Raw genomic sequence first — 18,134 nt, 5'->3', positions numbered from 1 at the left:
GTGTGAAGTGTTACAGAGCATGGGCTTGCACTCTTCTATTTCAAGGTGCCCAACAGCAAATTAATGCATCTATCAAAGCATCTGAATGGTGAGTTGCTGTGATAAAATGATTCATACTTGCAGGATGCTGATTTATGTGGCTTGAATAGTATGTGTTAATAAAAGATTGTTTTATATTAAAAGGCAGAGTTTAATTTTGATAGATTGGCTAGCAATTTTCCAAGAAAATATCAGTAAACTGAGGGAGTTCTAAAAGTTATGTATGAAATGTATGTGAAACAGGTAGAAAAAGCTCCTGGTGGCTTATGTGAATCAAAATTTTTTCCAGCTATTGTGAGTACCTTGGGGGAAAAAAAACCAGACATAAAAGCCTTCAAAACTGCACAGTTTAGATTTAAAGACACAGTTATTGGTAGATTGTCCTACTCAATTATTTAGCCTTTTTAGCTTCTGTGCCTGAAAAATGACTTCATCTTATGAAAGGCAGTTTACATTAATCCCGGAATACTGCTTAGGATCTTTAAATATTTCAGAGAAGGGAATGCACTGGTTCCCACATACCAACACAGTGTTGTGATGTTCATTAAAAATATTAGGGACCACGATGTTCAGAAACTACTTAGCATAATTTTGTTTTACTAGTTAACCATGCACCAGTGATGCTCAATTGGGTCTTAGCATTAATACACTCATAATATACAGTGCACTGCTTCCATATGGTACATTGGGTAGAAGCATATTAAACATATGACACAAACAGAGCTCAACACCTCACATATTATTGATCAACAATGCACCAATTAGACAATACAACAGTCATGAAAATCAACATTGGCATATGTGCCCCAGGTCCAGATGAAACTGGATTGACAGGGAGAAATGAAAATAGAAAAGGGGAGATAATTAAACAGGATGGCATAAGACCGCATAGGTTAGACTGTTACAGCAAACCCAAAGGCACAGTTTTTTATTGTCCTGAGGCACAGCAATGAAACCAATATTGTTTAAGCTCTAAGTGGCTTATTAAGTAGACCTAGAAAATTTCTACTTTTAGGGTAGTGCTGACCAATAGAAATATAATGTGGACCACAGATACGAGCCACATATGTAAGTTTGAATTGCAGCCACATTAAAAAGGAGTGTAAAGAAGCAGATGAAATTAATACATTTTATTTTAACTCAATATATGCAAAATATTTCATAGTACTGTCTGTATAAAATTATTAATGCTATATTTAATATTGTTTACATACTAAGCCTTTGAAATCTGTTATATATTTTACACTTATAGTACATCTTAATACAGACTAACCACATTTCCAGTGCTCAGAGTGGTTAGTGGCTCAGATTGATTAGTAAAGTTGTGGATTATTTCATTACAATTGTATCTTATCCTCCAGTTTATTTTATGCTCCTTTGGATAACTGGTTTTTTTAGAAGGCTGGGAGGGTGGGGTTGAATGTGTTAATTGCAGAGACAGAGCCTCAGAATAGTCCAGGAACTTGCCCCAGGTCACACAATCTCTAAGTGGCAGAATCACTCTCTGAGGTCTTTCCACCACATGACCTCCTCCTTCTAAAAGTCCATTCTTTGTATGTCCTTCCATATCCTTGTTTGCCATAAAAGCACAATTATGATCTATTAGCTAGTCAATTAATAATGATAACCCATTGTATTAGTCCATTATTGTATTGCTATGAAGAAATAGCTGAGACTGGGTATTTTAGTCCATTTTCATACTTCTATAAAGACATTACCTGAAACTGGGTAATTTATAAAGGAAAGAGGTTTAATTGACTCACAGTTTCCCATGACAGGGGAGGCCCCTGAAAGTTACAATCATGGTGGAAGGAGAAGGGGAAGCAAGGCATGTCTTACATGGTGGCAGGAGGGATAGAGAGCAGGGGAACTGCCACACTTTAAAACAATCAGATCTTGTAAGAACTCCCTCACAATCACAAGAACAGCATGGGGGAAACCACCCCCATGATCCAATCACCCCCACACCAGGTCCCTTCCTTGACACTTGGAGATTACAATTCAAGATGAGATTTGAATGGGGACACGGAGCCAAACCATATCACTTGGTAATTTATAAAGAAAAGAGGTTTAATTGGCTCTCTGTTCTGCAGGCTGTTCATACATGGCTTGGCTTCTGGGGGAGGCCTCAGGGAGCTTTTACTCATGGCAGAAGGCAAAGCAAGAGCAGGCATCTCACATGGCAAAAACAGGAGCAAGGGAGAGAGGGAAGGTGCCACACACTTGAAACAACCAGATCTGATGAGAACTCATTGATTATGGCAAGTACAGCATGAAGCCATGAGGGATCTGCCCCCGTGACCTAAGCACCTCATGAGATTTGGTGCTTTTTGTCAAATAAAAACCTCAAAATAATGTCCCTTTGCTCTAACACTTAGGACCTCTTTCTACTTTCTAGATGAACAGAATTTGAAAGCATTTTACAATGCGAGCAGGGGGTGGTATCGAAGAAAAATTAACTGCACCTGGAGTCAGACAATCTACATTCATATTCTGGTTTTGCCCCTCATTACCTGAGTGACAGTGAATGCTAAGCAGTCAGCCCTTCTGGGCCTCAGTGCCTTCATCTGTGAGATGGGAAGTCAGAGTGCCCATCTGGCCTATTTCTCAAGATTGCTGCAAGTTTTGTATAAGATCATATTTGTGTAAGGAATTGCTCAGTGAAGTGAAAAGTACCATGCAAATGGAAGAGTCTGTTGCTTTTCAAGAGAGAAACATTTTAAAATCCCAGTATACCCCATATTTATTCATTTATTTATTTGGTAATGACATCAATAATCTGCGAATTTACTTACCTTCATAAAAATTCAGCCATGACAGATAAGGCTAATATTGTCTCAATATACCCCCAGCTCCACCCGTCACTTGCTTAACTACATACTGCTAGTTTGCTTGATACAACCTTTTGGTCAAAGTAAGAACATTTGTATGAAGGCCCAGTGCTAGATAGGAGACAAGCAATCGGCGCACACATAGTTTTGAATGGAAGGCTGAGCTGGTGACCCCAGGTAAGCAGAGACCTCTCACTTCCACAACAGAAAACATTTGTGCCAGTGGAATTGCTCCTGTGCTGCCACATATAACATGTGTATTGTGTATGTAAGGGTGTATGCATGTGTGTGTGCAGTGCCAAGGCTCAAGAATGAATTACGCATTTAGTGGGTAAATCCATTGGATCCACACAAGATGCAAAGGATAAACATGGCTCAAATTGAGTCAAAAAGAAACAAGGAAAGCAAGCATTTTCTGTTTTATATTAATTGGTAGGAATGTGGGCTGTAAAATCCTCTGTGGCAGTATTTGTTGCAGAGAATGTTTTCTTTATTCAATGAGGATAGTAGAGGAGAAGAAAAATCTCCACCAAACACTATCGTACCACCTTAAGTGGTACTAAAGATAATAATTCTAATGAAGATAGAAAAAGGAGCTGCTATTTCATCAATGATAGTAAGTTTTGTTTAAAATATGAAATATTAAAATATTAAACTGCCAGGCATTATCCATTTTTATTCACTTTTCTTCAGAGAGCAAATGCAGTTACAGAAGAATTTTATTAAAAATAGCATGCATACTTAGAAGAAGCATTGTTAACTAAATTACTATCACTGATATCATTTACATGTGTCATGTTTCAAAAGAAGAGTGCGTTGTTTTAATTTGCTTTTTAAACACCACAACAAGGTCTCCAAAAATTTAAATAAAACAGAACAGTTCATTAGAACAGAAGAAATCTATCTGAATATACTGGTCACAACTTGCTTAAAGCATTTCTGACAGCAGCCCTCTGCTGAAGAGAAAATTGCACAAATTGCCAATTATTATCATTTTTAATAAATAAGCCTTCTACCTTCTCCCTCCCTCCCTCCCTCTGGCTTCTATGTGATTGTGTTCAACAAGCATATTTTCAGTGGGACCATTTCTATTACCGAGTGATTGAGCTCTGATTTACACATCAATTACCCACCTTCATGGAGATTTTCATGCTCCCCTAGCTGACATCAATGAAACATAACTGCGTAAACGCTTTATTTCATACCAGTTTTGGATAACTGAGACTGATAACTAATCATATCGAGAGACAATGTGCTATAATACACAAAACAATAAATATTTCCCTTTAAAAATCTCATCTATTCTTTATGAGTTAACCATTCACATGCTTACCTCAGTTGTCCATTTCTTGAAGGATCTTCCTGTCACTAGCTATCTCAAATGAAGTTAGGGTTTTACCCTAGAATACAAGCATTTGCAAAAGCCAAATTATCATTTTCCAGCTTCCCCAAGGAGCAGAAAATCTTATTGTTTTCCTTCCAGTGTTGTAGACCAATTTGCCAAATAGCTCTTGGACAATCCACTGGACTGAACTTGTCTGTATCTTTAATCTCTTGTTCACTCTTCCATGTTTGTCCCATGGTATCATCTTTAATACCACTTCATTCATGTGTACTTGAATTAGCTGAAATGTTCAAGTCCCAGCTGGAACAGAGCTGGCTGATTTTGTTTCCTACCCCAAGCCAACCTGAGAGTGTTCCTATGGCACTTTCCTCATAAACTTATAACATGTGTTACTCTGTACTACAATTATTTTGGAATGGATTTGCCTCTTCTTCTGGGTTGTGAATTTCCCAAAAGTTTTATTAGGTCTTTTTTTTTCTGAGCACTAAACATGGTACCTGGCATGACATAGATATCCAGTAAGTGTTTGTTGATTAAATAGACAAATTAATGTATTAACTAATATTTTGTCAACATTTGTCACTGAACTTAGGTAGAAAAATATATTTGCCTGTCATTTGTTCATTCATTCCGTTGAAAAATATTTATTTTGAGCTGAAGACTGAGCTTGGCATGTTTCCAGATAAATGGGAAGCAGAAACGCATTATTCCTCTCTAGTGACAGTTTCATTTAACACCCACAAGTTCTTTCAGACATAGCAGGAAAGGGGGGAAAGAAGAATGAGTTGGAAAGCCAAAGGAGAGTTGTGCTAGAGTAGTAGGGACAGGATTAGAATGGATCAAGTGCAATGTAGAGTGAAAAAGACAAGGTCTAGATGATCTGTATGCACTGTGAGGAGGCCTGGAGTTTTCATTGTGAACTGGCTCAGGAATGCAGTCTGTAGGTGCATGCATTCGGTAGTTTGAAATCAAGGTATTTGCAGGGTTGGTTCCTTGTGACGGGTTTTAGGAAGAATCTGCTAATTCTTCTTAATATCCCTGAAGTTTGAATGAAGTGTGATGTTTCTGGTAGTTTGTTGACAATATTTGGCATTCTTTGGCTTGCAGAATCATCACTGTGATCTCTGCCTTTACCTTCACATAGAGTTCTCGCTGTGTTTCTGTTTTCACATTTTCTCCTCTTATAAGGATGCCAGTCTTATAGGATTAGGGGCCCGCCCTAGTCCAGTATGACTTTATTTTTAACTAATTACATCTGAAATGACCCTGTTTCCAAATAATGTCATATTCTGAGGTACTGTGCATGAGAATCTCAACATAGGAATTGTGGGTTGATACATTTTGACTCACAACAGGGTTACCCTGATTCTTGTCAGGCACCTTGTTAGGGCAAGAGAGAGAAGTGTAACCTAGGGAAGAGTCACACCTATAGGTCCACATGAGAAGCAAGCCTACGGCCATAAGAGTTTGCTGCTGCCCTACACTCATACTCAGGCCAGGGCTCTGCAGGAGTGCATGGTAGAAGGAGGCAGGGCCAAAAGGTTAAGCCTATAGGGGGTAGAATTGCCTGGGCAAAAATTAGTGAGCGCAGGTGGATCAAAGGGTTTGTTGAGATGTGAAAACAGAGTCAGCTTAAAATTGTCAATTATAAACTGCTCCTTAAGGGCATTAATTTCCTTAGTTTAAAAGTAATTAAGAATACTATTTCTGAGAAAATATTGTTTTAAGTTAAGTAGTTATTGAAATTGCCTTGCTTATAGCTAAATGAAAATAAAACACCTTTTAAAAGTGTCACTTATGAGAAGCCAGAAGGTTATGTTAAGACTTTGACTTGGAAAAGAATTCCTGATATTTAATGGGCATAAAGAGGAAATACTTCAGGTAGCTTTTTCCTAATTTGAAAGACAGAGCTGTTCTGTGTAAGTTGGCTGCAGAAGCAACTGGTGTGGAGTTTGGGACTTGGCACATGGGATGAAGCCAGGACACATTGGGAGAGGACAAAGGCTTATCAAGAGCAGAGGGCCAAGCTAAGCCTTGGGCCACTGAGCAGGGCACTATGCCTGCCTCACTAGGGCAGGCAGGCCTGAGGAAAGAGGAAGAGGAGGAGGTGAAGGGAGAAGAGAAGGAAGACCTCATTGATGATGTCAACTGTGTACTCCTGAGCAGCACACAGATTCCATAAATTGAACCTTGCCTCAAGCCAGAATTCAAATAAACCATGAAGTACTTTAGAGCCATCACAATATTCTGAGCTTGTCACTGCCTCTCTGCTTCCTTTCTCGTAAATCCGTGGGACCATTTCTGGTTGTGGAAAGCATCCTCCTGAAGTAAAAAATTAGATCTGGTAGCTCTTTAAAACCCAGCATTAGTATCAACTTTGATTAATTTAGATAGGGAATTATAAATGAGATTGGTTCAAGTTGACAGTAAAGAGTGAATGAAGAAATATTAGAAGAAACATGAAGAAACAGGAAATTTATAAAAAATTATTACCTCTGATTGGCAATGGGGAACAGGGTGGATGCTGACAAGGGTGGAAGTGGGAATGTTTTATATCAATTTGAATTTTATGTACAGTAGTTTAAATTTTTGATCCTATTCAAAAGTCATAAAATATAAATGAAAACATTTACTATATTCACTATCTGATTACATATTTGCTTCGTTTTTGACATCCATTCAAGGCCTCTACTAGTCTTCAGGAAGTATTTTTTATAAGCTTCCAACTCATGCAGTTGTTTGCAGCTCTCTTGGTTTGGCCATGTTGAGTGTGAGGCACTTGTAAGGCATTGGTTTCTGTTACAAATGGGTCAATGAGCCATGTGAAGTGATAGTGAAGCCTCATTTTTAATGAATAGGTCAGAACTAAAGTTATTTTAAAATGATTTTCTATAAAAATGGAAATCAGACATGTAATATAAGAGCATGTTATAAGAGCAGAAAAGAAACTCAGGAATCCTTAGATATCTATTGTGCAATAGAGCTGTAGTACAGTACGTGCATATGGAAGAGGACAAGGAAGTGCTTGACATGAGATTCAAGGAGATAAAGTCAGACATTCCATAGTTGTAAAGGGATAACTGACACATTCTGAGCTGCTTGGGAGAGAAGGGAAGTAACACTTGTTGAGGAGACAGCCACCCCTCTCAAGCAGTCAGGGATATTGGACCACATCTCTTAGCCAACAGTTATAGTGTGTGAGGACAAAAGAATTTATTTCACTGGAGAAGTTGCTTTTAGAGGACATTTAATTGGCATACAAAGTGGTTGATATGCTGAATACTGCTGCAGGCAGATGGGAATCTTTGGGTTCCTAGAGTCATGGTCATTCTATATAAAAGTGGTATTTCCATTAAAATGGAATCCCCTGAAAATGGAGTTTTAGTGCACTCTTACAACATTTTTGATAATCAATATCCATCTGAGTGTCTACCTGTGCTTGCTTTTCTGAGAATAGTGTAAACCATGCTCCAATAGCCCCTGAGAAGCCGAGATATTCTGAAGATAGTTAAGATTTTAGACATACCTTCTGGATCAATTGCACCGTGCATGTTGTGTGAGCAGAGCTTAAACATGTGGATGTGCCTCTCTGTGAACAGAGTGTCCTTCTCTTCTGTGAGTAAGACTAGAATCTTCTTTATGACCAAGAGGGTGGCCTCTGGATTCTGACAGCCCCAGCGGTTACTGTGTTTGTAACACTGTATGGCGTTGAGCATGTTAACCTCCCTGTGTCTCAGTTTCCTCATCCACAAAATGACGATGGTATACCACTTCAGGGTTTTTGTGAGGATTAAATAACATAATGTTCATAAAAGTCCTGGAACAGTGGCTGGCATAAACAAGGAATCAACAGACAGTAACTATTAGTGTTATTGTTGTTCTGCACAAGTCTATTTTTGTAATAACTGCTTTCACCTTCAAGGCACTTTTCCCAACATATGCCAGCAATGTATATTTCTGCATAATAGAATACATTAGTTCCCTAAAAGTGTCTGGTCCTTGATTTTCCTTCATGAAATGAAGAGATAAATGATCTCTTCAGGTTAAGTTTTTCAGATTTTGATATGCACAAATGGGTCAAATAAAGAAATTTATCTATTAATATGAAGACCAGGAGTTATTTTCCATGTGATGCCTGGGATTCACACTGTGAGATCCTGATGCAGTTGGTCTAATGTATACCCTGAGCCTGGAGATTTATAAAATCTTCTCTGGATGATTCTGATGGGCAGCCAAAATTGTGAACCAAGTGATAGAAGAAATATTTAGAAACATTTAAAATTAAAAGTTATTATTTTAAATTTCAGGTCAATATTTGTGAATTACATTTTTGAATTGATCAACTTAGTGTTTCTGTCTCAAAGGTCATATCTGAGTCTGTACAGAAAAATTTGTAAAGGATATCTAATGAAATTAGCTTAATCTGTTACTAGAAATACTTTAGACTTCAACAACCATGAAATTTTGCTATGTTTTTACACAGTAAAGAGAACTCAAAAGCTATAAAGAGATTTACATTTGCTTTATCAGGGTGTCAGTCATCTCATCTGTTAAATGTGAGCAGTCATTAGTAGTTTACAGAAGCCTTTCTTGATAACTGTCATATTTAACCTTTACACTAACTGCATGTAGAGAAGACATAAGGTTTATTTTCATGTACAAAGGAGGAAACCGAGGCTTTAAATGTAAAGCAATTTATTAATGAATAAGAAACTTGTAAGTGAAAGAGACAGAGCCTGTCCCAGATCATCTAAATCTGGATGCTATCTTTTTTTGACACACTGTAAAATTCCTTAAAGCTTTCTACCTGGGAACAACAGAATCTGTTTCTTTGATTGGCATCAGGTTAGGTTTTTACTAGGTTTTTACCATTCCTGAGTATATTAAATTATCTTTGCAGCTTGAGTATTTTGTGTTTGTTAGAGAGATGACAATGTCTTCTTGAGTGTTTGGTAGGCCAGTCAAAATAATTTTGTCCAAAGCCTAAGCCACACACTTTTATTCAAAAAGCAAATATGTTTTCCTTATGACGTTTGCATTGGCCGTTGCTTATTTGTGTACAGAAAGGTTATTTGTGTTCAGTTGGAGGATGCAGTGACTTAAAAACCTCTGACCTTAAGGAGGGAAAAGTCTGATGGGAGACTTAGAGAATCCTGGTTGAATCATTAGAAAAAAACAAGATTGAATCCTCTTAATGAGCACAGTATATCATAGGACCAGGAATATCCATACAGTGGAATATTATTTAACTATAAAAGGAAATGAAGTACTGACCCATGCTACAGTGTGGATGTACGTTGAAAACAGTATACTCAGTGAAAGAGGCCATGAACAAAAAACCACATCTTGCATAATTCCATGTATATGAAGTATCTAGAAGTGGCAAATTCATTCACAGAGAAAGTAGACTAGTGGTTGCTTAGGGCTGGGCTGGATGGTAGGATTGCACGAGTGGATGATACCTAAAAATGTACAGATCCTCTTTTTGAGTTGAAAATATTCTAACATTATATCATGATGATGGTTTCAAGATTCTGTGAATATGCTAAAAACCACTGAATTGTACACTTTAAATGGGTGAAATTGTATGCTATATTAGTTATATCTCAATCGAGCTGTTATTATGAAAAGAGAGGACTAGAAAAGAAGCAAAGCAGGGGATACAGAAACAAGGTAGGAGGGATGGCTCTTGGGGAGTCTGCCTGACTTAATTGGAGGATGATTAGACAGGCTTTGCAGATGGGCTGAATCTTTGCTTCCATTTTCAGAAACGGAGGCAATGAGGTAATCCCAAGATGCTCCTACATTGAATATTAAGCCTGTTTCTTCCAGGACTTCTGGACTATTGATGTCTACATAATTTTTAAAACCACAGATTTAAAGGAAAATAAAAAACAAATTGGAATGATCAGATGGGCAGGTGTCTAGAGCTAAAAACTTGTGTGTTTCTCACCTTTTCATTCTCTTCTTGATTATTTTTCGTGAGAGATAGTGTTTGCAGGGAGGTAGTACATTTGCTGAAGAGAGTGGTGGTATTCAGAGTTCCTCATGAGTCCTGCCATTAATATGGCTGAGGAGGTTCTACTGGTTTTGAAAATTCCTTTCCAAGGCCGCTTACCTCCTATTCTTTTGCACACCTCCAGATCAAAGGTTCTTGTGTTTTTACTCTATATATGTAAAATAATGATGGCCTGTTTTGAGCTGTTTTTATAGTTTTGAATTTAGCATTTTACATAATGTGGGTTAAGTTTGAAGGTATTGGATAGCAGAGATTTTCTTTTCTTAAGAAAAAGAAGTTACGTAGAGATTAGATGAGTGTCAAATTCAAAATAGGATTAGGTATAGAAAAAGTGTCACCTGACTCTCTGGAACATATAATATGGATAAATATCTACACATGCTATAGAAGGCAGGGATTCATTCAGAAGAACCACAAGAAGTGAGTGATAGCTTATGTTTGTCCTTTGGGTGGATTAAGTATGTATTTTTATGCTTTTGCAAAGATATTAGCCAAATAAAGGCGTTTAGTGTAGTTGGACTGGAAAACACATGAGGCTGAATTATTTACCTTTATGTACACCACAACTACAGCAAATCATATGTTAGCAGTATTTTAAAACAAATTTATCATTTTAAAATATCAGTTTTTTAAAGTTTCCCCAAGTGGCTTTGTAAAATAACCAAATTAGGTAAACAATAAGTATTAGGCTTCATGAAATATATGAACCAAATGGACTGAAACTGGTTTTAACTCTCCCTCGCCCAGCCTCTTCCCCACCGATGCAGTTAATTTTTACAATCCCTTTAGGGTCTGTACATTTTGATATAAGGAAACTAATGGTTTTTCTATACTCGAATCCAAATTAAATCCCTAAAGTTTTTCCCTACTGGCAATTTCTAATAAAAAGCAGTCCTAAGGAAAGGTGACCAATGGAGTGCATGTGAGACTCATCTTAATTCTGAAGTGCGATGGAAACACAGGAGGCAGAAGGGACAAACCATGTAGCTTGGGAATGTGAAAGCCTGAGTTCCAGCCTCCTAGTTCTCTGACAAACCCACTGTGAGGCCCATTACCTTACCTTAGTTCTATTTCCTCATCTGTAAAATGAGGGCACTGCAACTAGATGATTGCTAAACTCTCTTCCTGTTTTAAACAGTCTCTGTTGTAAAAGACTAGCCTGTATTGTCAGCCTGCGTGGGCTACCACTGTGCGCTAATGAAGACGGCGTAATTGAACTTTCTGGATCTCAGGGAATCTACATGTGCCCTGCATTTTATTGTCCCATCAATGTACCTGAGGTTTTTAATGAGCAAAATGAGAGTTATCTACATACAAGATAAGGTTCAAGTGTCTGAGAGAAGGAGAAGGCTAGAGAAGATATTACTTGAACTTGAAGATGGAAGAAACAGATTCAGATTTTCCTTTGCCACTAGCTTGATGACGGCTTGAGAGAGCTGCCTCTGTTCGTTTTGGGAGGGCCTTAGTTTCCTCTTTTGTAAATGAGGGCAGTTCCTCTGTTTGTGGTGGCCTGGGAAGCACACGGGTGGGTGAAATCACAGCTAATATAAAAAACCTGGGCCGGGTGCAGTGGCTCATGCCTGTAATCCCAGCACTCTGGGAGGCCGAGACGGGTGGATCACCTGAGGTCAGGAGTTCGAGGCCAGCCTGGCCAACATGGCAAAACCCCGCCTCTACTCAAAATACAAAAAATTAGCCGGGTATGGTGGCTGGTGTCTGTAATCCCAGCTACTTTGGAGGCTGAGGCAGGAGAATCGCTTGAACCTGGGAGGCGGATGTTGCAATGAGCCGAGATTGCGCCATTGTACTCCAGCCTGGTTGAGAAGAGGGAAAACTCCATCTAAAAAAAAAAAAAGAAAGAAAGAAAAAAAATCCTGTGATAGAGAGAAGCTTCTCACCATCACGCCTTCCACCAGGGAGATTAACAAAGTAGTTAAATGGAACTTATTCTTCTTTCTGACCTTTTCCAGTCAGCTAGTGTGGATATCAGTGAAATAGGGATTCCAAAAAGGTAACCTGGAGAGAGATTAACCTAAAACCTTTGGTTAATTCATAGTAAATTTGATTTTGAGTGGTCAGTTTTTGTGTTATCATAATGTGACCGATTTTATTATATCCAGGAGAAAAATGTTGGAAAAATATCCTAACTTGCTAAGTGTGGTGAATCCTTGAGTTGAGCTTTTTGGCTTAACTTCTCAGTATGAACATGGGTTTTCATGCTGATTGATAGGATCAATTCGTCCTGTCTTCATCACTGAGAAGAAACTTGAATTGTTCATGCCAATGATATGCTGATTAATTCAGGTTTTTGGCTTGAGCATTTCTCTGTGGGCTATGGAGCTCTTTTCCTTTGGAAAGCAGGCCTGGGTGCGTAAAGATATATCGAATTATCAGGGGACAGACATATACTTTCCTGTAGCCTCTACAGGGCTCACAGGTTCAAGCACAACCTGCCTGAATCATAAGAAATTTAATTGAGTAGATAAAGAGGTCCTCATAATTATAAACTGCAGTAGGTATAACAAGAGGCTAAATACATAGCTGTGGTTTTAATTAGCTGGTGCTTCAAATTAGTAATGTTGGTTTCAGTCAGAAATCAGTGACATTATAAACTGAAAGCCTCATCACCATGTAGTTCATTACTCATTAGACCTCACTGTGTGAAGCCTTCAATACAACGCCATGCTGAGCAAGAAAGGAAAAAGTTGGAGATATTTGGTTGCCTTCCAAGAGCAGTGGAGCTCTGTGGAGATTAAATTCATTCTCGCCAGAGATATGAGAATTAACTGTTCTTTGTTGGATGTGTTAAAAAATGCAGCAGGCAGTTTTGCTTGCAACGGATAACACCCGCGTGCACACTCAATCTGCTATTCAAATTTGTGTCTGGAATTTGGTAGCTAATGAACTGATGCAAAATGCAGCCAAGAGCCTCCTAACAAATCAAAGCCAGGGCCAAAGCACCGAAAGTGCCCTTACTGCTGGTCGTTTGAAAGGTTGTCATGCAAGTTGAAGCATGTTTCCTTTTCTTCTTCTTCTTTCTTTTTCCTTCAGGGTTTTAATTATATCTTTCCCTTGGAGGAGAAGGAAAGTAGTTTGCAAAGCCAAGAGACCAAAGCACTTCAGTTCTCTTCATGGGAGAATTAAATGTGATCTATGGGCCTGTCATTCTGAGCTGTCAGGTGCACAAAATGAACAGATAGCTAGAAAACTGACATCCTGCTTGCATTACTCAGAAGGAAAAGACTTTGGTTCTTGTTTGTGTGTAGATACTAATCTGCTATGGAAAGCAGAGAAATTAAGTGTCCCTCTCCTTTGCAACAACTCCGCCCTCACTAAATATTGCTTTAACTTGTTACTGTACCCCACCCTAACACCCAATCTTTCTTACATTTGGACAAATTTATGGGATTGGATTACACACAGCCAATGTATGGTGTTGAGATACAGTCACAAACGCCACACTTAATGGACCGGAGATGTTACTGTGCCTGATTAGTTCCATGTCAGTCTCAGACATGGACACATTGAGACACACAGCAATTGTTTGGGATTCTGAGTTCAACTTGTGAATGGAAATGAAAGATGATGCTAGAAAATCTAATACCTGTGGAGGGCATCTGAGACTACAAGTGATAGGCTGCCTTCCAGTATCTGGACTTGACATCTTCCTTGACCAGGTGAGGCCTAGATGTGGGCCCTGGCTTTGGGTAGGACTCTGAAGGTTTTGTTTGCTTTGCTCAGACAGTGATAACATTTGTTGAATATACTCATGAATGGTCCAGTGAGCTTTAATGTATCTGACGTTGTTTGTATTATGAAAGTGTAATGTGCATTTAAACATCCTATAAATGTTGTCACTGTTTTTTAATGGAGAAATGAGTGTTCTTTATCCAGGAGATGAAGTTATCAAAGTCACTTTGAATTTGACCTCAAGGATTCCTATGAAGAAAAGTGGATGATTAAGTGTAGTGGCATTGTACACTCCATGTTTATCAACATCTAGTTAAGCTGCACAGATAGTTTATGTTCTAGGTTCTTACTTTGTAAATTAAATTTATGATACTGTGAGCAAACTAGCCTACCAATGACAGATATTAAGGTTTCGGATATAGTCAAAGCCTGTCAACTGTACTCTTATATCAGTAGATCTCTTGTAATTCCTTAGCTATTATGTTCATTTGCATGTCAATTATCTAATTAAGTCTTAACATGGGAATATTAACATGGGGAAGGAAACCAACATTTATCCAACACCTGCTAGGCATTTTATGTACATTTATGTAATTTAAATTTGCCCAGTGTATATGTACTCACATTGGGTAAGGTTAACATCAAAAGCATGAAAAAAACCCAATGAATAAAATACACCGCTACGAGACTTACAATTATGGTTTAATTTGCAGTCTTGCATGATGAAGAAAATAATTGTTTTCTTAGTAAGAAAGCATTCCATTCCATAATACCAAAAGGCTGGAATATATCTTAAATGTTGTTTAGGAGCTTTTGATCCTCCAATGGGAAAGCCTGAAATGTGATGAGAGTCACAGTTAGTCTTTGTAAAACATTTGTTCATTGAGGTCATTAAAGGCTTTTGACACCTCCTTTTCTTCATCCACAGCTAGTCATTTGTTATTCAAGTCAGACCCCCTTTTTTTTGTGAAGAGTTTCTCAAAAAGGCTTTCATTCACCTTTGAAGAAAAACTATGAGAAGACCAATACCACAACAACCAAACAAAAAGAAGTGTAGGTGATTTGGTTATTTATTTTTCTGTGGACTTCCGAAAATGTCCTTAAATTCTCCTGTGAGTTCACTTTCGCTATGGGCTCAGGACAGAATTCCAGTTTATCTGCAACTCCATACTTTGATAATTCTTTTCTCTTAGGACTTTGTGACATCTGTGGATTCTGAGCCCTAGGTAGTTGGCAACACAATGTAACTTTAATTTAGTACCTTTCTGCACTGTAGACTGACTTTTGGAGAGTATGTAATTACTTATAATAATCAAACAAGGACAAGGGAAGAGAATTTTGCTTTACTTGCTTGTCATGAATGTAATTTCAGATAAGCAAGTTTTTGTTTTCATCTTTATTCTGAAGAGCTGGTCAGGATCTTAAACTCAATAGGTGTAATGAAAAGGATTATCTGCTCTCTATGCAGTGTCAACTTGGGCAGCAAGTTGACTTGAAATTTTTTATTATTGACAACAACAAAAATTAAATGACTCGCATGATTAATTAATCTTTTTCTCTTTTTGTCTTTTCCTTTTCATATCAGTCACTATGAACAAGACCGTAGTGCACTTAAAAAAAGGGAATGGGAACGGAGGAATCAAGAAGTCCAGCAAGAAGACGATCTCTTTTCTTCAGGCTTTGATCTTTTTGGGGAGCCATACAAGGTAGCTGAATATGTATGTATTTTTTCTTTCTGGAAAATGGTTGCTTGTTACATTTTTGAACTCACTAATCAACATTTGATTTATGTTTAAAGCACCCAACTCATTTCCAGGAGAATATATTTTACAAGTGAAATTTGTACATACACTGTATTTGAGGCAACTGCAAGTTTCTGATGAAGTCTTCAGAAACAAATTTCATCTTCTTTTGGGAGCACAGTAGGATTGAAGAGATACTTGTGAGACTTCCTGTTTCCAATGAGCCCCTCTCTGCCCAACACTTCCTACAGCAAGGAATGCCCCCTTGACACTTTCTATCTACTGCTGTGATTTTCAGTAGGCAATGCCTGAAGACTTCATCAGAATGTCAATAGAGATATCTGTTTCTTTTCCCAATCAGTGTCATCCATTGCAAGGCCACTGTTTTTCTTTTCCATTTTAGGTTGTTAGCAGCTCTTCAGTGGTTTGAGTGCTCCTTGAAAATCATTGTTCCAGAATAAAGGAAAAAAGCCAATCATTTTTTCTGATGGTTAATAATCATGGGTTAGAAGATTGTCTCAACCAGAGGGGGGTAGTATAGTTAAGTTGAATTTCTAGTGGTAGTCCGGCTAGTGTGTAGCTCCAATAATCATCAAACTGCTGTGTCTACAAGTGTTGATTTTACAGTGACTGCTTCTAAACTTTCTATTTGGGGTAGAGATGAGAGGCGACTGGGAAGAGATTATGATGGAAGAATCTTATTGAATTGCTGGCAGCTGGTTGGTTTTTATTGAAATGTAGTATCAGTGTAATTTTCTGTAATAAAACAAAAATGATGTAAGAAATACAACAATAGAGAAAATTTTCAAGAGCTGTGATTTTAGAAGAGTACCTTTAAGGGACAGTGACTTCTGGAAAAGGAAACTTTTTAAGGAAGACAGCATAGGCCCAAATACTGCTTTGGGGTAGAGAGTAAGCTATTTGGATTGGTGACTGGTGAGACTAGGGTCTTGTTACCTTGTTCAAAGCAACTAAGCAACTCTTGATTGAGACATTGCGGGAACTTTCAAGTTTGGTAAGCCTGATGAAGAAACTTAGGTCATCTAGGCTATTGGTTTCAATCTGTCAGTAATAGTATGATCCATAAAAAAGCAGTGTTCCCATATCAACAGGTTAATTTTTATACTACTTTGAAGGTATATATTTAGATATATAATTGGTTTAACGAAAATTTGTGAAGGCCTACTATGTACTAGTCACTGCCTTACACCAGTGTACAAAGAGGAATAGCATAGTCTGTGTTTTCAAGGAGTTCCTAGTCGAGTGGCAGAGATCATTTGAACCAGTGATGGCATGCCTGCGTGGTGACAGAGAGATAGCAAGGGAAAGATCAGCGAAGACTTTGTACTCAAACTCATTATAAAGAGTTTGAACATAATTTTTTACATGATAAAAATCATTACAAATATTTAAATCATGGTATGGCCAGGACAAATGAACAGTTTAGAATGATGTTGGGCAGTGTGGACCATGGGTTGCAGGGAGGGGATACTAAGGAAAGATAAAGAAGCTATTGTAATTGATGAGGGGAGCTTATATCAGGAATGATTTAAGGTAGAGTAAGGAAGTTGAAATTATGGAATTGGGTGTCTAATTGCATGTGGTGAGTATGGAATAAGAATTAATGGTTCCCAAGTTTTTTATTTGAGAGGGTGGTGGTATCATGAACAAATTGTTCAGGAGGAGAACATGGTTGGTGCTTGTAGAGAAGAAATAACTAATTTAGTTTTGAGTGTGTTGGCTTTGAGATGCTAGAGAGGTATCAGGAGAGAGCTATCCAGAAGGCTTGGATATATAGGTCTGAAACTCATGGGAGTGGTCAAGAGAGAAGTTTAGCTGTTATTGTCTTATAAGTGTCAGTGGAAGCTGTGAGAATGCCTACCATCACTGAAGAGATTATGGAGTAAAAAGGAGGACAAACAATTCTTGGGAGTAGCACCATTTAAGGGGTAAAAGAGGTGGTGAAAGCAGAGGCCAGGAAAGGAAACTCCAAAGGAATGATCAGAGTGGTAGGAAGAGAACTAGGAAAGACACATTAATAGAAACCTAGGGAACTAAGGATTTTGTAGAGGAAGGATTTGCTGTGCCTCAGAGAGGTCAGGAAAGGTAAGAACTTTAAAGTGGCTGTTTGGATTTAGCAGTTAAGGAGTAATGGTGACCTTAGGGAGAGTTGTTTTATTTGTTGATGACAATGGTCACTGTGGGATGCCAAACCGCCAGGGGTTGGAGAATAAATGGGAAGTGGTTAAGTAAAGAAAGTGAGACGTCAATGTAGATATGATCTTGCAGAAATATTTTACATGGAGGAAAAAAGAAAGAAAGATATGTTAGAAAGTAAAGGGAGGAATGATTTAAAGGGAAGCTTTTTAGAAAAATGAGATAAACGTGAATATGTTTAGAGATTGATGGGAAGCAAGTAACTTCAATGGAGAAAGAGAAGGTGGAAGATACAGGAGAGAAGGGTGAAG

At 38.1% G+C, this 18,134-nt stretch overlaps 1 protein-coding gene across 1 annotated transcript in view; it reads left to right on the top strand.

Moving 5' to 3' along the window:
* The window catches only part of AFF2 (AF4/FMR2 family member 2), a 504,395-nt gene that overhangs the window by 132,922 nt on the left and 353,339 nt on the right, over positions 1-18,134 (top strand). Inside the window, exon 2 of the mRNA XM_033200831.1 lies at positions 15,510-15,630. Within this exon, the coding sequence (XP_033056722.1) occupies positions 15,510-15,630 (121 nt within the window). The remainder of the gene's footprint in view (positions 1-15,509; positions 15,631-18,134) is intronic.

This window comes from Trachypithecus francoisi, unplaced genomic scaffold (genome assembly GCF_009764315.1).
Source record: "Trachypithecus francoisi isolate TF-2019V2 unplaced genomic scaffold, Tfra_2.0 Lachesis_group6, whole genome shotgun sequence".
Classification (NCBI taxonomy): Eukaryota; Metazoa; Chordata; class Mammalia; order Primates; family Cercopithecidae; genus Trachypithecus; species Trachypithecus francoisi.
Note: the sequence above shows the minus strand (reverse complement) of the source record. Positions and strands in the feature narration are given on the sequence as shown.